We start from the raw sequence: 27,780 nt of genomic DNA on the forward strand, positions 1-27,780 counted from the left end.
AGCCTGGAACCTGCTTCAGATTCAGTGTCTCCCTCTCTCTCTGCCCCTCCCCCACTCGCACTCTCTCTCTCTCTCTCTGTCTCCTGAAAATAAATACATGTTAAAATAAATTTTTAGGGGCGCCTGGGTGGCGCAGTCGGTTAAGCGTCCGACTTCAGCCAGGTCACGATCTCGCGGTCCGTGAGTTCGAGCCCCGCGTCAGGCTCTGGGCTGATGGCTCAGAGCCTGGAGCCTGTTTCCGATTCTGTGTCTCCCTCTCTCTCTGCCCCTCCCCTGTTCATGCTCTGTCTCTCTCTGTCCCAAAAATAAATAAAACGTTGAAAAAAAAAATTAAAAAATAAATAAATAAATAAAATTTTAAAAAATTATCCTTTAACCTTTTCCTTTTTTAACCCTCTTTCTCTACCGGCATAGAGTGGCATTTTCCAGGGGCGACACCTGATGCTGGAACGGAGCGAAGGCAGAAGCAGGCTGAGCGCCCAGGTGCCTCCCATGAAGCCAGAGGTTAAGATATTTGCAAAAATTTACTGCGTGCCATCCTTGTCACTAAATTTGTTGTTGGGGAAAATTATCTTTCAATGGAAACATTACGGAGGTAAGAGCTTTATCCTTCTTTGAAAGTATTTTTAGTACCTCCGTTTTCGTTGCTCACAATTTCGGTCGATGCAACCCGTAGACATAAACAGCTTCGCGGTCCCCGGGAATCCACTGAAAGCATCAAGTGACGCGGGGGCCCAAGTGCTTGAGAACTACCGGCCTGGGCGAAACACTCCAGCCGGGAAGGCCTTGGGTACATACACCCCCATGGTTTTGAATCCCTGCCGGCTCCCGCCAGGACCCTCCCAAGGGAGACACGGACATTGACAAAGCAGCCGCCACGAAGGCAGCCTTACCTGAAAATCGTCTTGGGTTTCCAGTGCGGTATTTACTTCCATCATAGCTGCCAGATGGCCGTAGTACTTGTAGTGAAAAAAGTAATTTAGGCTGTATATCTGCCACAGCAGGGAGAAGCAGGCGGTTTGCCTGTAAAGCTGCGCCAGCCTCCTCTTCCTGGAGACACACGAGGGGCAGAGAATACCGTCACCGGCGTGCTTGAGGGGAACGCCGGCCCAGCACCCCCGCTGCGGGCTCGGGGGTCAAGACGTGGGCGTGAGTCCTTGCCCCCTTTGCCACGTGGTAAGGCACAAGCACGCTCAGTTTTAGGGAGCACGTTTTCTCCACCACAGACCGGGGAGCGTGATGCCTCCTTTGTGATGATTAGTTAGGGTAATCGAGGTAAGTCGCTTTATCCCCAGGCAGGGCATTGCCACTTCAGTGAAGTTATTGAAAAAGCCCATTTACATCACTCATCACGGTTGATTCCGATCACAACCCCGCGAGAAAGGCAGACGTGATGAGCCCCATTTTATGTCAGCAGGTGAGACTCAGGCAGCCTAAGTGACTAACTCAGAGCCACACGGCTAGAACGTGGTTGTGCCAGGACGCCAGCTCTGTCCACTTCCAGCCTGGCCATTCTCGTGTGTCATTTCCTCCACTGAACATTACTCTCGGGAGCTGGCTGTCAGCTCCACGAAGGAAATGAGCATTTTTTTAACGATCACACTCTGCTATGGTCTGAATACATCTCCACCAAATTCGCAGGTTGAATTCTAACCCCCCCAAAGTGACGGTGACAGTAGGTGGGCCCTTTGGGATGTAATTAGGTCATGCAGATGAGCCCTCATAAAAAGGGTCAGGGCTCTTATAAAAGAGACTCCAGAGCTTTCCAGCCCCTTCCCACCATCTGAAGCTAAAAGAAGTCTGCGACCCTGAAGAGAACCCTCTCCCAACCATGCCGGCACTCCGGCCTCAGACTTCAGCAATAGATTTATGCTCTTTATAAGCCACCCAGTCGATGCTATTTTGTTACAACGGCCTGAGCAGACTAAGACACATTCCAACAGTGGAATGGAACGTCATGAGAGGTGGTGAGCCTCCCGTGCTGGAGGTATTCAAGGGGAGGATGGATGACGACCTACAAAGAATGTTTGGGTTCGCAGTCTTGGCTTCGACAAGCCACTTAACTGATAATGTAGCCAACGATCCCCTTTATTTATGATAACGATGGGAACCTGAGCCAGTTGGCTGCAATATTGGTGATTTAACAAAACCAAGAAAACGAAATGTAATTAGAAATATTTATCCACAAGCAGATTTTAAATAAAGACGAGAAAGGGGGAAGACACAGATATCCTGGAGATTTTAAAGACGAATTCCGGGTACTTTCAATTTAGACACTGATGACGCTGATTCTGTGGTGGAAATTATTTTTTAAAGCCTCGGAAGAAACATGGACAGCATGGGACGTTCATGACGGCCCTGGAAACTCTGGCACTCACATTGCTTCTTGTCCTCCTTTTTGAGGTCAGAACCTCTGGGGGGACGGGTTTGAAACTAACATCTCTGCAGACGTTTCACTCCCCCCTCCCCCCCTTTCCTTCGTGCAGGTCACTTCCTGCTCCTTTCACGCAAGTGGCTGTAAACCAGGCTTGTGAAAGTTAGGGAACGAAAGGGTGGGATGCCCGGTTCAATTTGCAATTCAAAACACATAATTTGTTTAGAATGCAAACGTCCTGAACATTTTCAGTGACGTACGTACACGAGAAAAGTGATTCTTTGTCCGTCTGAACTCCAAATTTAAGTAGGCATTCTGTCCCCCTACTCAGTTTATCCCCCCACCATCATTATTTTTTTTATAGTTCTTTATAGGCAAAATTGACGTGCGTGGAAGTGTACAAATCTTAATGGTTTAATCTTGACTGATGGATACCCCCCCCCCCCCATTGCAACCCACATCCCTAACGGGATACACAGATGGGTGGCAGTTGTCCTCTGCAGATGCCTTGGGCACCTGCTATTTTAGTTTTGGGCAGGGACAGTACCCAGGGCTGTACCTCCTGGATGGAAGAGGGCTTGTGACAGAGGCCCCGGGAGCTTGCAGCTTCCACGGAGGCACTGATGGGACCGAGCAGGGCAGGGCACTTGGCAAAGGGCTTCCTGGTGTTTCTGTCACTTGAATTCCCTTTCACAAAAGCTGCTGTGAAATATTCCAGGGCCACCCCGCCCTGTCCTGGGAGGCCCTCCCCCTACTGGCTCTGCCCGCACCAGTGAGCTAGGTCAGAGCCACCCGGCCTTCTGGCGCCCCCTAGAGGCCCAGGCGTTGGGCGCTGATGGAGTATGTGCAGGTCTCTCCCTCTGCGGAGTGAGACCTTCGGCTGTTCCCAGCTCCTTCCCTTACCCTGGAGGTGCGCTCTCTTGGGCCTGTTGATTCAGGTAGTAAAAGTGTCTGTTTTTCTCAACATGGGTCTGGAGAAACAGGGAGATTAAGTTGTAAGGAAAGATTCGGTGGAGAAGCTTCAGGGCCTTCCGCAGCATTTTCTTGGCAAGCACCATCTGGCCCATGTTGAAACAGACCTGCAGGGGACAAGGGGAGGGGGGCGGGGGGAGGAAGGAGAAAGAGCAGGGATCCTGGACTTCATCGGCAAGTTCCAACGACACGGATTTGGGGGATTCTTAACAAAACGGCAAACTGAAGGCCCAGGAACACAACCCGCCCTGGCAGAACCGTAAATGTTTACAAATGTATGCCTGGAACGATGGGTGGCTGAGGGACCGGAGGTCTCATCGCGTCTTTGCTGTGCGTCATCGGCCGCCGAGAAAGTGTTCACCCGCCCCGGTCCGTTAAAAAAGCATTTCGTAAAGACGTCAACCACAAGGTCAAGGGAGACCTGGCTGGCAAGCGAGGGCGCGGAGGGGTGAGAAGCGCGAGGACCGGCCGGCCGGGAGGTACAGGGCTGACCTGTGCCGCTTCTCCGCAGCGCCCCAGGGACGAAGAACACGTGCTCGTGTTTCCCGTGGCTTCTTACCTCGCCTTTGAGGCTGTGAAAGGTGGCGGACTCAAAAGTGTGACTCCAGGACTTGTCTTTCTTGAGCGTCCTCAGCAGCCTCTCCCCCTCGTTCAAATAGATGTAGGCCTGCAGCCGGCACAGGGACACAGAGGGGCGGGTCGGCGGGATGGCCGCAGGGGCCCGCCGGCCAGCCTCTCCGGGCCCCTCTTTGTCCCCGGGCTCGCTCACTCCGAGGGATGAATCTGGGCAGCTTCCTCCGCTGAGTAATTCCATGGCCCGATTTCCAACAATGTACCCACCCCCTTCCCCCATGGCACCCCCCACATCCACAAGGAGCTGGTCTCTACCTTGGGAATGAGTTAGGACCCCCCCCCCCCCCCCCCGTCCTGTCCTTTGCCAGGGCCATCTTTGGAAGGGACGGGGAAGGCCCTGAGCAACAACCCCCACCACATTTTAATTAAGCCTTCTATCACATCGTTAGACGGGACAGCCTTGGTACCTGTGAGTGCCAAGTCAAGGGCACAGTTGAAGAATAAAATAAAGGAAGGCAGTATCCTCAAGTCTCCTACAGCCAAAGGGGTTTGAATGGGAGGCAGGAGAGAGGCACACATGAGTTGGCCACCAGCCCTGGTCCTACCAGATTTTTTTTGATGGGAGAGAGGCTACCAATGGCACATTCTGGGTACCTTGTACCTGGGCTCTGCGTCCAGTCATTGCCTTTCTGACTATTCCTATTCCCTGCTGATTGAAAAGAGGGTATTGCACAGAGTTGGCAAATGGCTCCCCGGGCTACCTAAACCCTTCTCTTCCTGGGACTCACTGGCCATAACCCCCTTTTCTCTATGTATCTATGTATCTATCAAACATTATCATCATCATCTATCTATCTACCTATCATCTATAAATATATATAAAAATGCATTCCATAGGGGCTCCTGGGAAGCTCGGTTGGTTCGGTGTCCGACTTCGGCTCAGGTAATGACCTTGCAGTCTGTGGGTTCAAGCCCCGTGTCGAGCTCTGGGCTGACAGCTCAGAGCCTGGAGCCTGCTTCAGATTCTGTGTCTCCCTCTTTCTCTCCCCCTCTCCCACTCGTGCTCTGTCTCTCAAAAATAAACATTAAAAATTTTTTTGATGCATTTTTTTGATGCTGCATATATATATGTGTATATATGTATATATATGTATATACATGTACATGTATATGTACATGTATATATATGTAGATATATGTATCTATATGTATATATATATATATACACACATAATATGCCTGGGGACTTTCATCTTTAACATAAATCCTGAGAGCACTGGGGCTTACTAACATTCTTAATGATTAATTTTTACATTTTACAAACATCTCAGGTTCGAGGGTCGATTAGGCTGCTGTGATCAGAAGCAGCCATAAATGTGGAACAGACCAGCAGCGTGGACTTGACCTGCAGGCATGTCTGCTCAGGTACGTGAAGCTCTTTCTGAAGCTGGCTGAGTCAGAGGGGCATTTCCTGAAGTGAGTTTATGGAATGTTCGTCTAGCCAGCTGCTCTATGAAAAGAGATCTAAGGTTCCAAGAAGTTTGAGAAACGCAGTGTGCCCCAGAACCGGCCTGACCCTCTGGGAGTTTTCCGCGTATCCTGACATGGTAACGCCCGGAAATATCTGCGGTAAAGAAACCTATTTGGCCTGATGCGGCTCGGTGCTTCCCAAGTCACTGAAGAGCGAATTCTCTTTATTTCATTACACACGCATCACATCCCCACGCTTCAGGGGGTGTGTTGCCCTAGACTGTTATTTACAACTATCCTGGAGAGACACCACAGCGTTGGGTCTAAAGGGATGTGTGATAATGTAACGCAAGTCCCGCAAAGACCAAAGTGGGCGAGCTCCTTGGTTCTCATTTTCATTTTTCAATCTCAGGTCCTTTCCCTCCTGATTTTCAGAGGAAAGAGGTGCTGGCAGGAAATCAAGAGCCTGCAGTAATTCAAAAAGCCCCTTGAATTTCCCGGCAGGCTCTGCGGTCTCAGGCTCGGTTGGGAGGGGGAGGGGGTGGGGTGGGCGGAGATCTGGGTTGGAACACCTTACCATGTAATTATCACCCAAGATGAGATAAGCGGATGCAATTTCTAGAAAGTAATATAAGGCTTTGTTGTTTTCTCCCAAGGCCACAAAATGGTGGGCCAGAGGCATGATGACCATCTCTAGGATCTCCTCACACTGGCAAGACTCCAGAGGGATGATGTCTTCCTCGGATGTCCTCATTTTTGTTATAACGATGTCGAAGAAACTCAAGATCTTTTCTTTTATTTCTTCAGGACTGTCCAAATGAGAAATAAATAGGAGTCGTAACTTAGAGGCACGCTGAGCTTTTGATAGGAAACTGTCTTTAACAATGAAGCAAAGAGCAAGACAAGAAGACCTACCTACCGTAGATGCTGCGGACGGAACTCACCAGACACACACACACGCCGACACTTCCGCACTCGCACCTGAGAGGTCCCGAGAACTGACCCAACGATCCTGAACTCAGTGACAACGGTCTATGCCCTACCTCCTGGACAGTTACATACGCCCGTACCTGAGGTTTTCAGCAAATAGCTCAGATTTCTTAGGGGCCTCTATTTTGGAGAAGGTGATCTCTTCTTCGGCTAGAAAATAAACAAACAAATGAGTCGTCTGGGTCGCGAAATGTTCCGTGTGGCAGAAATGTCTGGCGTCCATCCAAGACTTGTTCCTCTCTCACTACATACTTGCTGACCTGCCAGGAACTACATTTCCCAGCCAGTCTCCGTTTCATCTTAGGTGAATCTGCATAGATTAATTTAAAATGGAGTGATGGCAGAAGTAATATCGGGTGCCTCTGAGCTGAGATGGTTTGGTGTCGCCTCCACCCTTTCCTTCCACAGGAAAGCAAATAATCGTGAGACGCTAAGGGACAGCAAAAGGGCCAAACGGAAGGAACCTGGGTCCCTGGCTTTCAAATTACTGGCGTGCACGTAGGGAACCCACCCGGATGGAAATTTTAAAGACAGTGAGGCAACGTGAGCCTTCTGTGAGCTAAGGAGAAGGCTAGGGGTCTGAGGGTACAAAGGAGGGGAAAGACGGTTTGCTGTGTTTGGAAAACAAAAGTTGCCCTGTTATGCAGATAAGGAAGAATCTCCGTTGATAGCTCTCTTCCTGTTAAAGCGGGCAGTTAGTTGAGGGCCTGGTGAAGAGCCTTTTCCCAACCTGCTGGGTTTAGATTGCTTTTAACTCAAAATAATGTTCATGTCAAAGTGGGCCATCTTGGGGTGAATTGCCCTTGGCCCCGACAGTGTTAAGGCGCTGAAATGTTGGGGTTTATTATAGATGATGATCGTATCTTAACGAATTTATCCTGCAGCAACTAAAACGATTAATTAACAATCTGTCTGTAGTGGAGAAGCGTAGACATTGAAATGTATACCCCGAAGGCAGACAACCTTGAATTTAAAAAGCTTCCGTCTATCCAGACTCCAGGAGAGTGGAGACTTCCGTAATGATCTTAAAACAGAAAACAAATGAGGATGATTGGATGTAGCCACGTCTCCCTGTAGGAGGAAGGAGGAACCCTAGAGAGGGGAAGGGACTTGTCTCAGATCATCTGTTAGGGATGAAATAAGACCAGCACCTAGGTCTCCTGGCCCCAAAGGAAATGCATCAGTCTACAGGACGCGGGGGACAAAGGCAGAAGGAAATGGCAGATAAAATTAAAGTTCCCTATCACCTGCAGCCCACCGACACATACCTGAGGCCGGCAGTTTCTCCGGGGGGAGCTCACCACTGTCTTAACGCTAAAGCTTCGCTAGAGGGAAAAACAACCTCAGTCTGACAATAGCTAGGCCTCCCGTGTCCTGTGAGTTGCCTTTAGCATATGGAAATGTCATCGGAAACTTCCCCTGGACTTTACCCCTGCCCCCATCCCCATAGTATGTAACCAGTCTCTCCTCATGGTCCCGGGGCAGCTCTTTCTGCCCAGAGGTCCTGTCCCCGTGCTTTGAAATCATCTTTTCGCACCATGAATGTCTTCAAGAATTCTTTCTTGGCCATCGGCTCCGGACCCCCACGAACTTCCACTATTATCTTCTGATTTCTAACAATGCAGTGTAAGCCCCTAGTCATCACCTTCCTTTGAAAAGCCTTCTGTGCCCTTGTCGCCATAGATCTAGTGTCCCAACCGTAGATCTAGTGTCCCAAGCCGTAGATCTAGTGTCCCAACCGTAGATCTAGTGTCCCAAGCCGTAGATCTAGTGTCCCAAGCCGTAGATCTAGTGTCCCAACCGTAGATCTAGTGTCCCAAGCCGTAGATCTAGTGTCCCAACCGTAGATCTAGTGTCCCAAGCCGTAGATCTAGTGTCCCAACCGTAGATCTAGTGTCCCAACCGTAGATCTAGTGTCCCAAGCCGTAGATCTAGTGTCCCAACCGTAGATCTAGTGTCCCAACTCACGGGTGCCCTGTGCCGACCTCGGTCACAATCCTTTTCACACCGTGTAAGGAAGAATTTGCCCACCTCTCCTCCTACGTTGCCAGTTGGGTGTATTTCTAGCGACCGAGAGCTGAGTAAATGGAATTAGGCCTCTTTCCTTGTACTCCTCTAAAACGGTTCTCGTGGAGGTTACCGGTGGCTGCCGGTGGCCGCCAGGCGGCCAGAACCAAAGGTCACGTATTTGTCTACATCTTATCACGTCTCTCCGCAGCACTAAATACAGCTGACCGCTCGCTCCCTGTTTTCGCCAGCTTTTGGAACAACCATTCCCCTGGTTGCTTTCTTCACTGGCTGCCCACTTTGCTGGCTCCTACTCCTCCGGCAACATTGGTAAGCTTCGGTTTGGTCCCCGGCCCCTTTCTCTATACAAATTTTTCCTGGGTAATGTCGTCTGCCCACGACTATAAATTCCATGCATATGCCAATGACTTTCAATTTTTTAATCTCTAAACCCGGACATCTCCCCTTAAGTACAGGCTCATATACCCAGATGCTCCCTTGGCAACTTTTGTCTGAATGCCTAACAGGCATTTAAAAATTAATATGATCTGGGGTGCCCAGGTGGCTCAGTCGGTTAGGCGCCTGACTTCGGCTCAGGTCGTGATCTCAGGGTTTGTGGGTTCGAGCCCCGCATCGGGCTCTGTGCTGACAGCTCAGAGCCTGGAGTCCGCTTTGGATTCTGTGTCTCCCTCTCTCTCTGCCCCTCCCCCACTCATGCTCTGTCTCTCTCTGTCTCAAAAATAAATTAACATTAAAAAAAATTTTTTTTAATTAAAAAAATTTAACATGATCCAAACAGAACTCTTGAATCTCTCTTCCATAAGCCTATACCCACCTACGTTTTCCTGATCTTACTAAGTCTCAGTGCCATATATCCGCTTTCTCAAGGCAAAAAACCTAGGCAGTGTTCTTGATTCTTTTCTTTTCCTTATTCCCCATTTAGCCCAACAGGAGGTCCCATTAACTTTACCTCAAAACACACCTGAAGTGTTTACTAAACACTTCTTTACTAAAGTGCTGCCCTAGTCCACCACCAAATTTTATGCGGACAAGTATGAAAAATTGATCTCCCTTCTAGTCCTATCCCCTTAATCTGTTTTCTACAGAGAAGGCAGAATACGTTTTTATTTATTTACTTTAATTTTTTTCAGAACAAGTTTTTAAAAACATGACTCAGATTTCTGTGGCAGAAACTGTTGCTTTCCCATCTCAACTCCATTTTCCCTTTTCTCCTTACTAATAGAACTCAATTCTACTCAGGGCAGCTACTTCCTTGCAACGGGATAGAGCCATGTAAGTTCTCAGTAGGACTTCTAGAAGAGTCCTTAAAAGGGCATGGGCATCCTTTTCATTTCTTTTGGTTTCTCTTCCTCTAGTCTTAAATGCAAACATGATGGTTGGAGCTCCAGCAGCCATTTGTGGACCAAGAGTTTCTGAAGATCATGAAGCCTTTATACGAGTCCCAGAGATGAGACAAACATTTTACATGAGAGAGAAATAAATTTAACCGTAAATAAATTTAGGTCATGCCACCTGGGTCCTTGTTACATACATCCCATACTAATTCTAATTTTAATTCATCTCCAGTGTGTTCCAACTCCCTTAAAAGAAAATTCAGACTATTTATCAAGGCCTGTAAGGACCTTTGATGGTTTTATTAATTAATCTGTTTATTGTCTATCATCAGACTTAATGAAAATTCAAATATATGAGAGTAGACACATGTCTCTCATTTTTATCTTATTTAAAAAAAATTGTTTTTTCGGGGCGCCTGGGTGGCTCGGTCGGTTAAGTGTCCGACTTCAGCTCAGGTCATGATCTCATGGTCCGTGGGTTTGAGCCCCGCGTCGGGCTCTGTGCTGACAGCTCAGAGCCTGGAGCCTGTTTCAGATTCTGTGCCTCCCTCTCTCTGTGACCCTCCCCCGTTCATGCTCTGTCTCTCTCTGTCTCAAAAATAAACGTTAAAAAAAATTTAAAAAAAAATAAATAAATAAAAATAAAAAAAATTGTTTTTTAGTGTTTATTTATTTTTGAGGCAGAGAGAGACAGAGCATGAGTGGGGGAGGGGCAGAGAGAGAGGGAGACACAGAATCCAAAGCAGGCTCCAGGCTCTAAGCTGTCAGCACAGAGCCCGACGCGGGGCTCGAACTCACAAACCAGGAGATCATGACCTGAGCTCAGGTCGGACATTTAACTGACTGAGCCACTCAGGCGCACCACACATCTGTCATTTGTGGCATGATACCCCTGGTACTTAGATCACTGCCTAGCACATAGTAGATACTCAATAAATATTTGCTGAATAAAATGCACATTTGTTGAAAAACATAAAAAAGAAAAATAAAATGCTATTCCTCCATCAACATCTACACACACACACACACACACACACACACATATATTTTTAAAGTTTATTTATTTTGAGAGAAACTTTATTTAAAGTTTATTTTATTTAATTTTTAAAGTTTATTTATTTTGAGAGAAACTCTATTTAAAGTTTATTTATTTTGCCCCCCACACACATGGGGGACAGAGAGAGAGAGAGGGAGAGAATTCTAAGCAGGTTCCGTGCTGCTAGCACAGAGCCCAACATGGGGCTTGATCTCACAAACTGTGAGATCATGACTGCTGAAGTCAAGAGTTGGACGCTTAACAGACTGAACCACCCAGGCGCCCTAACATCTATTTTTTTATGTTTCAAATTGTAATAGTGATAGAAGCAGATGCAGAGACAAGCAACATTGGCTAGAAAAGGAAACAAAGTTGGGGAGGGGTGCCTGGTGGCTCAGTCGGTTGAGCATCTGACTTGCTGATTTTGGCTCAGGTGATTTCACAGTGAGTGAGTTCAAGCCCCAGGCGGGGCTCTCCTGACAGTGTGGGGCCTACTTGGGATTCTCTCCTCTCTCTCTCTCTCTCTCTCTCTCTCTCTCTCTCTCTGCTCCTCCCCAACTCTATGCATGTGCGTGCTCTCTCCCTCTCAAAATAAATAAACAAAAATGAAAAAACTTTAAAAAGAAGAAATAAAGTTGGGGAATACAAGATATGGTTTTTGTCGTTATATCGTCTACCCCTCAGGTGAATCATATTATTTATTGTTCTCAATTTTCTTCATATATGAAGGAAATATTTTATTAAAAGTTCCCTACTTCAAAGAGAAGCTGTCAAAATCGAGAGGAAAAAACATAGGGGCGCCTGGGCGGCTCAGTCGGTTGAGCTTCCGACTTCGGCTCAGGTCGTGATCTCACAGTTTGTGAGTTCGAGCCCCGCCTCGGGCTCTGGGCTGACACCTCAGGGCCTGGAGCCTGCTTCGGATTCTGTGTCCCCCTCTCTCTCTGCTCTTCCCCTGCTCACATGCTGTCTCTCTCTCAAAAACAAATAAAGATTAAAAAAAAAATTTTTTTTTAAGGAAAAAATATACACAAAATGCTTGTAGGTTCTCAGAGGGAGAAAAGCCAAGATACCACTTGCTCATCTCGGGGTTTCAAAGACCTGGAAATAAGACCTCAGCTTCAAGGTGACAGATTGAACTCTTTTGTTTCTCTCCTGTACCTCCGGGTCTACGACAATTTTACCCCATTAAAATGAGAATAAAATACATTTTATTTTATTTTATTTTTTAATTTTTTTCTTCAACGTTTATTTATTTTTGGGACAGAGAGAGACAGAGCATGAACGGGGGAGGGGCAGAGAGAGAGGGAGACACAGAATCCGAAACAGGCTCCAGGCTCTGAGCCATCAGCCCAGAGCCCGACGCGACACGGGGCTCGAACTCACGGACCGCGAGATCGTGACCTGGCTGAAGTCGGACGCTTAACCGACTGCGCCACCCAGGCGCCCCAAGAATAAAATACATTTTAAAAGCACAAACCCACAATGTATAAAATAGAAGGGATCAATTCCTGTCTTGGGGCCTTTGTGCTGTCTGTCCCCTGCCTGGATGCTCTCCCTCACCAACCCCGAGACAAAATCCCTCACTTCCTTCATCTTTCTAGGAATCTCACCTCTGAATGAAGGCTTCCTATTGGCTCTACATTCCTAATCCCCCTGGCCCTAACTAATATTCTTTTCAGTTTTCTTCCTTGGGATGGGATTTACCCCTTGTGACATCCTATAGATTTTACTTCTTTACTAAATTTTTTTTTCTCCATCGTCTGTTTCTCCACGAGAGAATGCTCTTTTTTTTTAATTTATTATTTTTGTTATTAAAAAAATTTTTTTTTAATGTTTATTTGTTTTTGAGAGAGACAGAGACAGAACGCGAGTGAGTTGGGGCAGAGAGAGAGGGAGGCACAGAATCTGAAGCCTGTCGCGGGGCTCGAACTCACAAGCTGTGAGATCATGACCTGAGCCGGAGTCGGGGCGCTCAACCGACTGAGCCACCCAGGTGCCCCTGGTGGATGGGATTTCAACACGTTTGGAAGACAAAGGAGCAAGAGGAGTGGTCATTGATGAAGTAGGCAGAGCGACCTGAAGGACGGAGCCCCGGAGAAAGATCTTTGGGGATCAAGACTCATGAAAATAACAGCGTTCAAGAAGGACTTGAGGACAGAGAGAAAATTGAAAAGAGAATCAACTTCCTCCCTCTCTAATCGACACCTAATGCCATGTCTTTGAACCTCTTCCAATTACAGCTGACCTTTGAACAACACAAGGGTTTTGGGACACCGACCCCTCCCCACCCCCAGCAGTTGAAAATTCACACATGACTTTTGACTTGCCAAAACCTTAACAGTCTACTGCTGACCAGAAGAAGCCTTACTGATAACCTAAAACTGATTACCATATTTCTGTTTTCTGTATTATATACTGTAGCCTTGCCATAAAGTACTAGAGGAAAGAAAATATTATTTTTTTAAAAAAATTTTTTAATGTTTATTTATTTATTTATTTATTTTTCAACGTTTATTTATTTTTTGGGACAGAGAGAGACAGAGCATGAACGGGGGAGGGGCAGAGAGAGAGGGAAACACAGAAGGGGAAGCAGGCTCCAGGCTCTGAGCCATCAGCCCAGAGCCTGATGCGGGGCTCGAACTCATGGACCGCGAGATCGTGACCTGGCTGAAGTCGGACGCTTAACTGACTGCGCCACCCAGGCGCCCCAATGTTTATTTATTTTTGAGAAAGAGACAGAGTGTGAGTGGAGCAGGAGCAGAGGGAGAGGGAGACACAGAATGCGAAGCAGGCTCCAGGCTCTGAGCTGTCAGCACAGAGCCCGATGCGGGACTTGAACTCACAAACCGTGAGATCATGACCTGAGCTGAAGTCGGACGCTTACCGACTGAGCCACCCAGGTGCCCAAGAAAATATTATTTAAAAAATTATAAGAGAAAATACATTTGTAGTACTGGACTGTATTTATTGGAAAAAAATCTGAAGTGAATCTGCGCAGTTCAAACCCATGCTGTTCAAGGGTTAACTGTATGTCCTTCACCGGGTATTATCTACAGGCATAAGGTTCAAGGGTAATGAACAGAGGACCCAATCACGACAGACAGGATATTATCAAGAAGACGTTGCAAAAAAAAAAAAAAAAATTATCCTAGAAACTTGAGGAAAAATAAACTTTCATTAAGAACCGTATTCACAGGGGCGCCTGGGTGGCTCAGTCGGTTGAGCGCCCGACTTCGGCTCAGGTCATGATCTCACAGTTCGTGGGTTCGAGCCCCGCGTCGGGCTCTGTGCCTGGAGCCTGCTTCGGATTCTGTGTCTCCTTCTCTCTCTGCCCCTCCCCCGCTCATGCTTGGTCTCACTCTGTTTCTCAAAAATAAATGAAGGTAAAAAAATTTAAAAAAAGAGAACTGTATTCACAGTATATTACTTGGTTCTGTAATGAATAGCATTTATGCGGTCTTCGTAAGGATTTATCTAATGATGACAACGTACGGGGATAATGATAATGGGGGAGAGGTCCTGAGGAGGAACGGGACAGCGGTAAGTCCTCACCCTGGCCTGCTGTATCTGTTGGCCACGGTAGGAAGAAAACAGATAACGTCAGAATTTGAGTTTCAAACAAGCTGTATAAACACACCATTTCGTATATGGAGGCAATGACTGAAGAGAACAGTTAAGTCAAGGTGTTTGTCCCCGACAAGTACTATCGAAAGCGTGTGGGACACTGGGTCTTGGGATCATTGTTTCTGTCGTAAAACTTTTTGGAAGTTTTTTTTCTGGTCACAGAATCGCCGGAGCAAAGCTGCTGAGTTACATTAGAGAACCCCCAAAATGAATGAAGTTGCTTTCTCCGACGACGCTAGCAGCCTGCTTAAAACCAACCGCTCGGATTGACCCATTGCCTGCTGCCAGCTGGTCCCTCGAGTCCTTCTTAAAGGTGATTATGGGGCGCCTGGGTGGCTCGGTCAGTTAGACGTCCCACTTCAGCTCAGGTCGTGATCTCAATACTTGTTGAGTTCGAGCCCCGCGTCGTCGGGCTCCGCGCTGACAGCTCGGAGCCGGGACCCTGCTTCGGATTCTCCGTCTCCCTCTCTCTCTGCCCCTCCCCTACTCGCGCTCTGTCTCTCTCTCCCTCAACAATAATACATAAACATTAAAAATAAATAAATAAATATTTCTTGTGTAGCTACTCTGTGCTGGGCACTTTCCATACATTTCTTCCCAGGGTGTAATATCCACAAAAGATAGGAATCCTGCGCTTTTAAGCCTCTGGTTTCCTCGCCGGGTTTAGCCACAGTCACCAAGGCTTTAGCTAAGACATGTAGCCCACCAGTTCTGCCTGGTCACCCACGAGGGGGGCTGGAATTGGGGTTGTGACCCTTGGCCTCACATCCATCGTGCCTACGGTACCAGAGTCCTTGGTCCCTTTTGCCCCTTGAAACCTGTGTTTCCCCAGATCGCGTGGCTGACTTGTGCTATCGGATGGTAACTTTCTCTCACTTTTGCTTCACAGCAATATCCCTCTGGATATTTTCCTTTGAGCTCTGGTTGCGCCCCGTTTCACCAGAGTCCCGATCCCCAAACCCCCTCTGACAGTCTCACAGCAAGACGGTTCCCGCTGGACTCGGCCGCCCCCGCGCCCCCCTCTCCCTCCCCAGGGGTAGTGGGAACTAACGGGGAATAAAGTAAGTCTTACTTGTAAATCCGCGGGACTTGGCCATCTTCTTAATAGTATCCAGGTCCAAAGTGTTGAGCCGAATGTCCACCGTGAAGTGGTGACAGGGGATGAAGTCGCCGCTTCGGCAGTGGTCACACCTGTGGGCATTTTCCTCTAAAAAGCGGGCGCACTTCAAGTGCATGGCTTTCTTCTGGTCCTTCAGCCACAGCTCATAGGCCGTCTTCTGCATCATAGGCCTGCAGAATCGGATGATGTGGCACTCGATCACCTCGCTTTCCAGCTCGCGGAGCTCTTCCTCCTCACCGCGGGCTGGGACGAACAGAAAGGCGGCGGATCAGCGCCCCCAGCCCCGCTACCTCGCACGTCAGCCCTCTGACCGGGCCAAGAGGAGATGTGGGTTGCCTCCCGGATCTACTCACCCAGCCCTTCGCTGGGCTGCAGAGACAGGGAGCGATAGTTGACCTCAAACGAGGCCGCGTTCTGTCTTAGAGCCATTCGGAGCTCCTTGCCGTTCCGGAAGCAATCGAAGATGTTGGATTCCACCAGAGTGGCCAGGGCCTTGATCATCATCTTCATGTTCCAACAAGGGAGAACCTCGAACAACAGCTCCGTGGTGAAGGTCAGGCCGATAATGGCCGCGCATCTCACCAACATCTGGTGGGAGAGACTCATGCTATCCAGCTGAACCAGAGAGATTTCTGCAGGTGAAAAGCCACACAGTAGGGAACCGGTCACTCGTCCGGAGCAAATACGGCCCACGGGTGGACAGCCGTCCTGCTCTACTGTGCTCGCTTCACGCAACCCCGGCCATGCGAAACCAAATGAGGGATCTGCCTGGTGTCTACACCACAGACAGCATGCGCTGGGGGTACGAGAGAGGCAGGTGCCGGCGTCTGAAACACGCCCGGCATGATGGCCCGATCGACATAAGACTGAGGTCGCGGTGTTCTGATCTGGAGCAAAAGCATGATGGGGTTTGTGAGGAGAGGGGAGGTCATGGCGGGCCACGGTGGTCGGAGGTGAGAGCCTGTCATCCACGAGCTGGGTTGGCTTCTCCAGCGGGCCCTTGTCTGTCCTCGTCACTGACTCACCCTCCTCCCAGCAGCAAGCCTCCTCTCCACCTGCCCAGAGACTCCTTCTTTCCTGTGACAGCCTATGACTACCGCCTCTATGCTCACGACCAAGTGCCAGAGAGCTCTGAGCTCGAATCCCGGCTTCTCATCTAAGCCCAGGTGTCACGGTCACATGGCTTCCCGAGCATTTCTACCAGGATGTCCTGCTATTACATCACCTGCAGTGGGACAAAATCTGCATTTCTCAACTTGCCCACAGAACACCGTAGAAGGCAAGCCAGTCCACCTTCCTACTTTGGTAGACCTAGCACAAGAAACAAATGATGCTTTGGGAAGACTGAGGACCTTGAGGTGTCCCTAGGTCACCCTTCAAAACCTTTTCAGTTATTTATAGATGGCATGGGTTGGAGCCCAAGTCACATCAGAACGTTGCTTGAAAGCCATTTTTCTTTAAAAGAGTAATAACAGAGCTTGGATATAAAGTCCACGCTCGTCATGTCTTTTAAAAGTAAATGGCAGCAAAAGCTACAGGATTAGATTTTCTCTCTCATTACGTGGCGTTGGTTTAATGAAAAATGCATTACGCTTCATTCTTTCATGCGGTTGAACAAAACTTTGTTCACGTCAGCTTCCAGAAATTGCACAGGGGAGCAGGTAACTCTCCAAATTAGAAGCAGGGAGGCAAAGCCCACCGTGGAGACTTCGACTGCCCGGGGCAGCACAAAACAGACAAACGTCATCAGTCTATGATGACCTTCCTTTCTCCCTTTTATGCAGTTGTCCTCGAGAACGAAAAAGGGGAGTCTAGGTCCTGGAAAACGAACACGCAAATTGTCTTTACCTTTTAATGATGCTGGAGGTGACAAGTTTTTCAATATGACACCACTAGCGAGGTTACAGACTTCCTCGTTTCCCTCCTCGTTCCCGAGAGTAAAAATATTTAGCTCCTCTGTTGGCCTACTAAAATTCTCTACAGGGGGAGAACAAGGGAGAAAAGTTGAGAGTCATTTTTCTGTTATCTTGATTTTCCAAGAAACGTCAAGAGGGATCTTACGACAGTGCACGCAGAGACGTGTGTTGGCTCGCCAGATATTTTGGAATCCTGTTGAAGCGAACTCATACGTGAAAATCGAAATGTATTCAAAAATGTTCTGCAGCCCCCAAAGGATTGGCAGTAACTATCAGAAGTCTTCTGTGGTACATGCAGTTTGCAAACAATCTGATTCAAAGATTATCAGGACGTATCTCATGGTGACATACATTTGCACGCGCGTTCAAATATCCACGCTCAGATGCAAACCCATTCTGTGGGAGACGACTTGACTCACCGCATGTTCATCAGAGAGAGATTGTTTAAAATGGTGAGGCTGGGGGTGCCTGGGTGGTGGTGACTCAGTCGTTAAGTGCCTGACTCTCAGTCCAGGTCATGATCTCATGGTTCAATGAGTTTGAACCCCACGTCGGGCTCTGTGCTGATGGTGCGGAGCCTGCTTGGGATTCTCTCTCTCTCTCCCTCTGTCTCTCTGCCCCTCCCCTGCCTTCTCTCTTGCTTCGTCTCTCAAAATAATAAATAAACTTAAAAATTTTTAAATGGTGAGGCTGGATCGTAAACTTGCTTAGTAATTTTGTCTCCTGCTACTCTAAAATGCATTACTGACTTACCCTTCAGCCATTCATATAACACCTTCATCGTAAGGCACGGCGATATGTGATGTGGAAATATGGAGGTGAACATAGCTAAGTTTCCAGTCTCCTGGAGAGATAAGATATGTACGCAAGGAGCTAACTTTCCAGGCAGTAAACAGGTGCCAGGTGAGTGGGCTCAAAGACCATCGAGAGTTCATTATCAATACAGTACAGACCCTTTGTGCACCATAGCCTGTGAAGGCTATAAATGTGAACAATGCATGCTTCCAACCTCCGTGAGCTCAAAGTCTACAGAAACAGAGAGGTAAGTAACTAATCGTCGTGCCAGGACGAGGCACCTAATAGCTAAAAAAGCAAGGAGTACTATGTCGTGAGAAGGGAGAAGAAAAAAATGATTCAGTCTTGGATTCAGAAAGGCTTCATGGAGGAGAAAGTATTTTGATTGAATCTTGAAGGATGAAGGGCTTTTCCATTGGAAGACGGGTGATCAATGCAAAGGCACAGAAGCCACAGGGCACTCGGCAAGTCAGGGAGTATAAGGAAACCAGGACAGCTGAACCCTAGCGTGTGGGATGCTGGAGCGCTACCGTGGGACATGTATTCGGGGAGACGGTTTGGGAGCAGAGTGTGGAGGGCGCTGAACGGCACATTGTGAAGTTGGGACTTTATTCCGAAATAAAGGGGACCTAGCACAGGTTTCTGAACAGGGGAGAGTAGTGATCCGCCAGCTACTTTTAGGAAAGTAACCCTGGAAGTGGGTATGGGAGGAACAAGAGAACAGGAGAAGGAAGACGGGGTAAGAAACGGTAACAACGGGCGATCAAGAAGGGATGGTGGGTAGGACTAGGTAGTGATACTGTGCGGCACACCAACGAGACGGAGGAAATGGGTCTAAGCAAGGTAGTGATGGCGCTGAGACATAAATGTTGCCAGCAGTCAAGCGGGGAAATACAGGAGGAGGTGCAGTATGGGGGGGGGAGGGCGATGCATTTAGGTTTAAGGAGGCGGAGTTCGAGGGGGTCTGGAAGATGATCCAATGGGCAATTGGGAATACACCGTCTGGAATTCAGAGCGAGGCTGTGGTTGAAGCGCACACACACACACACACACACACGGAAGCTAGGGAGTAGATGAGTAACTGACCAACACCTGGGGAGACAGAGCCGCAAGCTAGCAAGGAAGAGGGCTAAGGAACGTGAAGAATGCTGTCATCGCAGGAGTAGACCCAGGGATAGGAGACCAGCTGAGGGGTGGTTGGGGGGGACAGGAAGAGTTCAGAAGCAGGGAGGGGCGGTGCGAGTGTGTTTGAGTACATTAGGAGCAGGAGAGTGGGGTTCAAGGGCACGACTCGCTCCGTGCTCTTTTACGCGTGTTCATTTCCCTTTCTAAGACCTAGCAACTGTGAGACCTGTTCTTTCAATCACACAACCCGTACCAACTGAACTCAGGGTACTGGGCATTGTTCTAGGGTTGAAGATTCAAAAGTGTCCCAGATTTCCTGCCTCCCAACGCTTAAATTCCAACAATGGCAGGGAGACAACGAACAGTAGATAAATAAATTAATAGGATAATGCCATCATGCGATTTAGCTGTCTGATGAAATAAACCCAGTAACAGAGGGTGCAGGTCAGGGAGGCTTTCTTTTTTTTTTTTTTAATGTTTATTTATTTTTGAGACAGAGAGAGACAGAGCACGAACGGGGGAGGGGCAGAGGGAGAGGGAGACACAGAATCTGAAACAGGCTCCAGGCTCTGAGCTGTCAGCACAGAGCCCGATGTGGGGCTCGAACTCACGGACCATGAGATCACGACCTGAACCAAAGTGAGACGCTTAACCAACCGAGCCACCCAGGCGTCCCTGAACGATCTTTGAAGAGTCACCTTTTTTGAAAAGGGGTCTTCACAGACACTGAATAAATGTTGAACAAATAAACAAATATATACGAGGCAGGAACCGTATTGCTCTGTAGTATTCATGTTTACATACGGTCTTTGATTAACTCACTGGTCAATATATCATTGTAATGGACTTACCTAAAAATAATGACGGTAGCATTCATTGTCCAACTGAAAATCCATTACCCTCCTAACATAACTTTGTCCAGAAAAGCCTATTCTGACTTTTTTTTTAATTTTTTTAAACGTTTATTTATTTTTGAGACAGAGAGAGACAGAGCATGAACGGGGGAGGGGCAGAGAGAGAGGGAGACACAGAACCGGAAGCAGGCTCCAGGCTCTGAGCCATCAGCCCAGAGCCCGACGTGGGGCTCGAACTCACAGACCGCGAGATCGTGACCTGAGCTGAAGTCGGACGCTCAACCGACTGAGCCACCCAGGCACCCCGAGGGGTACGGTTTCTAATCTTAACTCAAACTGTTAACGGGGTGATACCAGTAGGCTGTGATAACATATGCTATATGATCTAATAGCTAGAACAATCATTAAAAATCTATACAAAGAGACAGCCTCAAAAATACTGTAGATAAATCAGAATTCTAAAGAATGCTCAAATAGCAAAGGGAGGCAGGAAAACGAGAACTGTAACATGGGGAGAGAAAAGGAAACTTTTCTTAAAATGGCAGACTTAATGGGGCGCCTGGGTGGCTCGGTCGGTTAGGCGTCCGACTTCGGCTCAGGTCATGATCTCACGGTCCGTGAGTTCAAGCCCCGCGTCGGGCTCTGTGCTGACAGCTCGGAGCCTGGAGCCTGTTTCGGATTCTGTGTCTTCCTGTCTCTCTGCCCCTCCCCTGTTCATGCCCTGTTCATGCTCTGTCTCTCTCTGTCTCAAAAATAAATAAACGTTAAAAAAAAAAATTAAAAAAAATAAAATGGCAGACTTAAGCCCTAACATATCAATTACTGCATTAAATCTAAATGGTCTAAATCTACTAACTGAAAGATAAACCTGAGTATACTTACCTACATGCTATATACAAGGAATTCACTTCAAATATACTATGATATAGGCAAGCTGAAAGTAAAATAATAGAAAAGATATATCATGCAAATATTGATCAAAAGAAAACAGGAGTACCTGGTATAGTAATATCAGACAAAGCAGACTTTGGAGCAAAGAGAGTTAACAGAGAGAGAGGGATATCATATCATGATAAATGGGTCAATTCACCAAGACAAATAGCAATCCTTTTTTTTTTTAAAGGTTTTTTTTTTAACGTTTATTTATTTTTGAGACAGGGAGAGACAGAGCATGAACGGGGGAGGGTCAGAGAGAGAGGGAGACACAGAATCCGAAACAGGCTCCAGGCTCTGAGTTGTCAGCACAGAGCCCGACGCGGGGCTCGAACTCACGGACCGCGAGATCAGGACCTGAGCCGAAGTCGGCCGCTTAACCCACTGAGCCACCCAGGCGCCCCTAGCAATCCTAAACGTTTATTCACCGAACAAAAAATACGTGAAGCAAAAGCTGATAGAATTAAAAATAGGCAAGTCTACAATTATAGTTGCAGACGTCGACATTTCTCCCTCAGCAATTGATAGGACAGCTAGGCAGAAAACGGCCCAGGATATAGAAGAATTCAACAACCACAGGGGCCCTTGGGTGGCTCAGTGGGTTTAGCGTCCGACATGTGAATTTTTTTCATCCCTGTCGACTCCCCACACAGACCTTTCCTTATTCACAGAAGCTTTAATCCTCCACTTTCTGGAATGCATCCTTTTCCTATTCTCCCCCTCCCGATGTTAAAATTATTCTCTTAAAAACTCCAACCGGCCTCCTTTATGCCATGATCTCAGATTTCATCCTCCCGTACGTGTCTGTAGTATGGGAAACCTGGTGACAATTCACTTTGAGCTAGAAGACTCTGAAAGACAAGGTATTTTCTCCCACCACCTAACATCTAAATCCCCTTCCGTGTGGATTCTGGGCTTTAAGATTCCCCAGTGTTCTTTCTGTGTTCTTTCCGAGGCACACAGTCTCCCTCCGTTCAGTGAGCCCCAGGCAACGTTAAGTTCTCTCTCCATCTCAGATATCAGAGCTGACACTCCTTGCCTCCCCAGTCCCCTTGACCCTACGGGATGCAGCCTGTGGAAAAAGCCATTCCTGCCATCCTCTCTGCAGAGGACAGAGAGAAAGAGCCTTCACCGGGAGACTTACTGAACAGGTTATTCCAGGTCATATTGGTCTTTTCCTCCACTTCCATTGGCTGGAAAATGAGTACCCTGTGATGGTCAAGGTTTTTTAGCAATTCTTCACAGTAAAATGGGATCCCACAGCTTCCCTCCACTAGGTACCTGCAGTGGGAACAAGGCCACCTGTTTGCACCAACGAACCATATTTTCCAAAGGAAAAATATTTGACTCATTTTAACCATTTGAAAATAATATTCTCTGTTTGTTTCCATTTGTTTTCCTTTTCTAGGGTTGGGTTTTTTTTTTCCGTGCTTATTTTGAGAGAGGCACAGGGTATGAGTGGGGGAGGAGCAGAGAGAGGGGGAGACACAGAATCTGAAGCAGGCTCCAGGCTCTGAGGTGTCAGCACAGAGCCCGACGCGGGGCTTGAACTCACAAACCGGGAGACCAGGACCTGAGCCAAAGTTGGACGTTTAACCAACTGAGCCACCCAAGAGCCCCAAGGGTTGCTTTCTACATCTTTCTTTCTTTCTTTCTTTCTTTCTTTCTTTCTTTCTTTCTTTTTCTTTCTTTCAATTTTGAAGAGAGAGATAGAGAGACAGCAGGTGCAGAGGGAGAGAGAATCCCAAGCAGGCTCCACGCTCAGTGTGGAACCCAACATAGGGCTTGATCCCACAACTCTGGAATCATGACCTGAGCCAAAATCAAGACACGGGACACTCAACCAACTGAGCCACCCAGGTGTCCCTCATTCTTAAAAATTACATAAAACATTCACATGTTTTTCAAAGCCGAAACTATATAATCAGGAACATCCTCAGTCTTGCTTCCCTTGCTGACTTTATAAATAACCATGTCAGTCAGTTTCCGATTTCTCCTTTCAATGTTTCTTTTTATTTTTTTTTAATTTTTAGAAAAATTTTTGGACGTTTATTTTGAGAGGCAGAGACAGAGCGTGAGAGGGGGAGGGGCAGAGAGAGGGGGAGACACAGAATCCGAAGCGGGCTCCAGGCTCTGAGCTGTCAGCACGGAGCCCGATGTGGGGCTTGAACCCACGAACTGTGAGATCATGACCTGAGCTGAAGTTGGATGCTCAACTGAGCCACCCAGGCGCCCCTCAATATTTCTTTTTAAAAACATAAACAGGGGTATATATATATATATACACACACACACACACTATATATATATATATATACACACACTATATATATATATGTATATATATATATATATATACACACACACTATACACACACACACACACACACACACAGAAAAAGAGACGAGACAGAGTGAGAGACAAAGGGAAAGACCATGCCAAGTTCATGCCTGGGGTTATTTTAAATGAGAGTTTGTCCAAGACATCTTTCCTCCAGAAGCAAGGCAAACTCATTAGAAAGAATGGATGCAGGGGCGCCTGGGTGGCTCAGTTAGTTGAGTGTCTGACTTCAGCTCAGGTCGTGATCTCGCGGCTTGTGGGTTTGAGCCCCGCATCGGGCTTTGTGCTGTCACCATAGAGCCTGGAGCCTGCTTCAGATTCTGTCTCCCTCTCTCTCTGCCCTTCCCCTGCTCGTGCTCTCTCTCCCTCTCTCTCTCAAAAACAAACACTAAAAAAATTAAAAAACAAAAAAAAAAGAAGGATGCAGATACTAAGGTGTGTTGTAAACAGTCAACCAAAGCAGGGGCACTGTCCATGTCGTTAAGGCAACTGGGGTCTGGGCCCCGGTGGAGGCATCACTGAGACACTCAGAAAGCAGTGAGTAAAGAGCCAGCCTTCAACACCTGCCACAGACGGAGAATATTCCAGACAACAGTATTGCCGGACCTTGCTTGTTTACAAGTTGTGTCCTTAAACTTTACCAGTGGGGTGCTCGCTTCGGCAGCACATATACTAAGTTTTCCCAGTTTGCCTTTTGTGACACTTGCCCACGACGACGTCCTCAGTCACTGCTGACTACACTGAGAACGCCCGTACCCAACACAACGAAGGGGAAGCAACACTGAGGTCACCGAGCAAACGTCTGAGACAACCTAACGGGGTTAGGAAGAGGTGAACAAGGTCAATAACAAGGAAGAGGTGAACGGGGTCTATCCTACCAACCACGAGAAATGGCTCTTGAACAGCGGGCCCAGTGAACATATTGAAACGGACACCTGTAGATACACCTTCGGGAAACCCACGAAGTCTCGACCTGGGGAATGGACACGGAGGTCGGGACCTCAGGAGACAAACAGGCTACTCACGTGTCCAGTTCTTTGGGGATGCCCCTGACATCGAGGTCTAGGCAGACCTTGTTGCGGATATCCTTAGGCTGCACGGCTCCGAGGGTGACGTAGGTGGTGTTCCTGTTCTTCATTATGGCGCTGGCAGCCGCACAGGGTATGTCAACGAAGGGGGACAGGGACATGACGATGAAGATAGGAATAGTCCGGATAAGCTTCTCCAAGAAGGACCAGGAGGCTGCGTCGACGAACTGGCCCTCATCGATGATGAAAATAATCCTTTCCTCTTTCACGGTCTGCACAAGGCGGAGAGACAGAAAAGTGCGGTGGGACTTCGGGTTTTTAGTCATGTGTGCGGGTCTGCATGTGGATCCACTGAGTTTTGTGGGGCTAAATCAAAATCTTCCTTCCAGGTAATTTGTATTAATTTAGATTCCGGTAACGTGGCGTTTGTGGGGATCGGGACAAAGCTAGCTGGAATGGATTTTCTTACTTGGTCAGAGCTTTGTGTAAAGATAATGTGTAGGATAAATGGGGTTGTAAGCAGGTGAAAGGACCCACTACATAAAAATGACTGATATGTTTACCACAAGTCATTTTATTTTTTATTTAAAAAAAAAATTTTTTTTTTTAACATTTATTTTTGAGACAGGGAGAGACAGAGCATGAACAGGGGAGGGTCAGAGAGAGGGAGACACAGAATCTGAAACAGGCTCCAGGCTCTGAGCTGTCGGCACAGAGCCCAATGCGGGGCTCGAACTCACGGACCGCGAGATCATGACCCGAGCCGAAGTCGGCCGCTCAACCGACTGAGCCACCCACGCGCCCCCACAAGTCATTTTAATCTATGGACAAATGAAGATCTCCCGGGGGTATGAAGGAGACGAACCTCGTTTGTGCTGTTCTAGCCTGACGTATGGTCTATGGTACCTTGAAATCAGATCACCTGTCCCGTTCCTTGGGTCGCTACCTCTCCCCCAAATAATCTGAATGATTTATGCACTCATTAAGGATTTATTGTGCATCTACTAGGGTCAGGTATTGTTCTGGGTGGTGGGGCTACACGGATGAAACAAAGCGAGAGTTTACATCTTAGTGTCGGCCCCTTACAGAGCACACCCTGGATTCCACTGTGTGAGCTGGCTAAATGGAGAAGACCTCCCCCGCTCTTCCTGCTCTGCACCCCTCTTGGCTCCCTCTGGGACGAGACTGGGTTAACCCACTCGTTCCCTCCACATTTTTACAAACAAAAGCAGCAGAGGCTACTTGAAAATTTCAGATTTTGTAAGATAATCTCATAAAGTGTTATGACCCATTTTATCACATTTACACGATAAGTCTACTCTTATGGCCCCATTCTGTTACCATATTTAGCCGTTCATTGACCTTGAGGACATTTTAACGGATGGGGAGGTTAGCATCACATTGGTGTTGTTTTGGATTGATGCCTTTAAAAATACGGGGCAGATAGGGGCCCCTGGGTGGCTCAGTCCGTTAAGCGTCGGACTTCAGCTCAGGTCATGGTCTCGCGGTTCGTGAGGTCATCCCTCCCTGACTCATGCTCTTCTCTCGCCCTCAAAACTACACGTTAAAAAAAATATTTTTTTTTAGCAGGAACTAAAAAAGCATGAATTCTATAGTGCATCATGGGCCCTGGTTTCTTCATATTTAAAAGGAGAAGGTTGAACTGGATGGTCGCTAATTAATGTGACTAAAAGCCAACATCTACATTGTACTTAATACGTTCCAAGCACCGTGTGAGGCTCTTTCTAGAAATTAACTCATTCACCCCTCGCAACATTCCCAGGAAGTGGTACTATTGAAGCTACGCCCTGAGAAAATTTCAGTTAAGTAACTTGCCAAGGTCGCACGGGAGAATAAATGGTCTAAGGACAGTTGTCTTGGTGCTTAAAGCGTAGCTTTAGCGGTGGTTTCCAAACTCGGCGGTGTGTCAGAAACAACTGAGAAGTTTTCAAACAAAAGCCAGCGACTAAACCAATTCCTAAGCCCAACCCAAGTCCCTTGGGATCTTTAGGTGCCGAAGTAATAAACCCGTGTGTTTTGTTTGTTTCATTTTCCGCAGAGACTTTAATTCGAGTACAATTTAACGATGTTAGGTTAGTTTCAGGCGCACAAGATAATGATTCAGCAATTGTATACATCAACTGTCCAGAGTCTGACATTTTGAAATTACTCATAATGCCTCGCTTATTTGCCCGAAGCGGAGAAGGAGAAAGTGGTGGTATAAACTTTAGACAATGCCACAAACTTGTACCGATCGTTTATAATGTGCCAGACGCTGTGCTGTGCAATAATAATACACAAATGAATCAGGCTCCCTGTCCTAAGAAACCCACAATCGCCTGAGAGGCAGAGACACCCATATAAGGAACAACTTGTAATACTGTATGGCAAATATAATAAGAAATATGTTCAAAGTGTTACAGAAGCAGGGTGGAAGAAGGATCAGTGCTTTGGGAGTTTTCACCGAAGGAGTGACGTTGAAGGACGAATAGCATTTCTCCAGGTTAAGAAACAAACAAAAAACCAAAACGCTTTTGACTTACGTCATTAGCCCTGGGAGTGATGTGGACAGCATAAAGCACGGGGTGGCGCAATTTACACAGGTTCTGGCAACTACGCGGAGCATGAACGGGAGAGGAGAGGTCTAAGGCACAGAGCCTAGTTGGGAAGCCATGGAAGTCGTCCAGAGTGACAGAACTTGAACGACAGCAGAAGAGAGGGAGGAGACATTCCCAGGGAGAACTGAGTAGCTGTCGTAGAAATGGCAACCGATGAGGAAGAGAGCAAAGCTAATTTCAAGTGATGCATGAATGAATCTGCCATTAGCTAAATCAAGGATCGGAATGAGGAAGAAGGGGCCCTGCGGGAGGAAACATAAAATTTAGTATTAGACGCTGAACTGAACGCGAGTTTCTACATCCACGTGTTGCAAATGGAAGGCTCTTGGAAAGCTGGTTCTGGGTGCTTATGAACGAGGTGAGGACTCGAAAAGAAATCTGGTGATCGTCCACATACGGTGAATTGTCATGAGGTTACTCAGGGAACGAGGTAAGATGCGGGGGGCAGGGGGAGGGGTGTTTCTGACAAAGAGGCGCCGTTCCAAGTGTGTCTACACAACGTTCCAAGTGTGTTTGCACCACCCTGTGAGTCAGGTACTGCTATCTGCCTATTTTATAGATGATTAAACAAGGGCATAGGCAAGTCAACTTGCACAAGGTTACCCAGGTAGCAAGTGATAGGCCTGCGGGTTCAAATGTGGGTAGCGTG

The 27,780-nt window shown here is 47.5% G+C and overlaps 1 protein-coding gene across 1 annotated transcript in view; it reads right to left on the reverse strand.

Annotated features, from left to right (window-relative positions):
* The window catches only part of ADCY10 (adenylate cyclase 10), a 74,140-nt gene that overhangs the window by 14,652 nt on the left and 31,708 nt on the right, over nucleotides 1-27,780 (reverse strand). The window contains exons 17-26 of the mRNA XM_043567652.1: nucleotides 24,511-24,785; nucleotides 22,289-22,425; nucleotides 17,370-17,498; nucleotides 15,875-16,153; nucleotides 15,474-15,764; nucleotides 6,460-6,529; nucleotides 5,967-6,198; nucleotides 3,906-4,013; nucleotides 3,278-3,453; nucleotides 894-1,050 (exon numbers count right to left, since the gene is read on the reverse strand). Of these exons, the coding sequence (XP_043423587.1) occupies nucleotides 894-1,050; nucleotides 3,278-3,453; nucleotides 3,906-4,013; nucleotides 5,967-6,198; nucleotides 6,460-6,529; nucleotides 15,474-15,764; nucleotides 15,875-16,153; nucleotides 17,370-17,498; nucleotides 22,289-22,425; nucleotides 24,511-24,785 (1,854 nt within the window). The remainder of the gene's footprint in view (nucleotides 1-893; nucleotides 1,051-3,277; nucleotides 3,454-3,905; nucleotides 4,014-5,966; nucleotides 6,199-6,459; nucleotides 6,530-15,473; nucleotides 15,765-15,874; nucleotides 16,154-17,369; nucleotides 17,499-22,288; nucleotides 22,426-24,510; nucleotides 24,786-27,780) is intronic.

Source organism: Prionailurus bengalensis, chromosome E4 (assembly GCF_016509475.1).
Source record: "Prionailurus bengalensis isolate Pbe53 chromosome E4, Fcat_Pben_1.1_paternal_pri, whole genome shotgun sequence".
In the NCBI taxonomy this organism is placed as follows: Eukaryota; Metazoa; Chordata; class Mammalia; order Carnivora; family Felidae; genus Prionailurus; species Prionailurus bengalensis.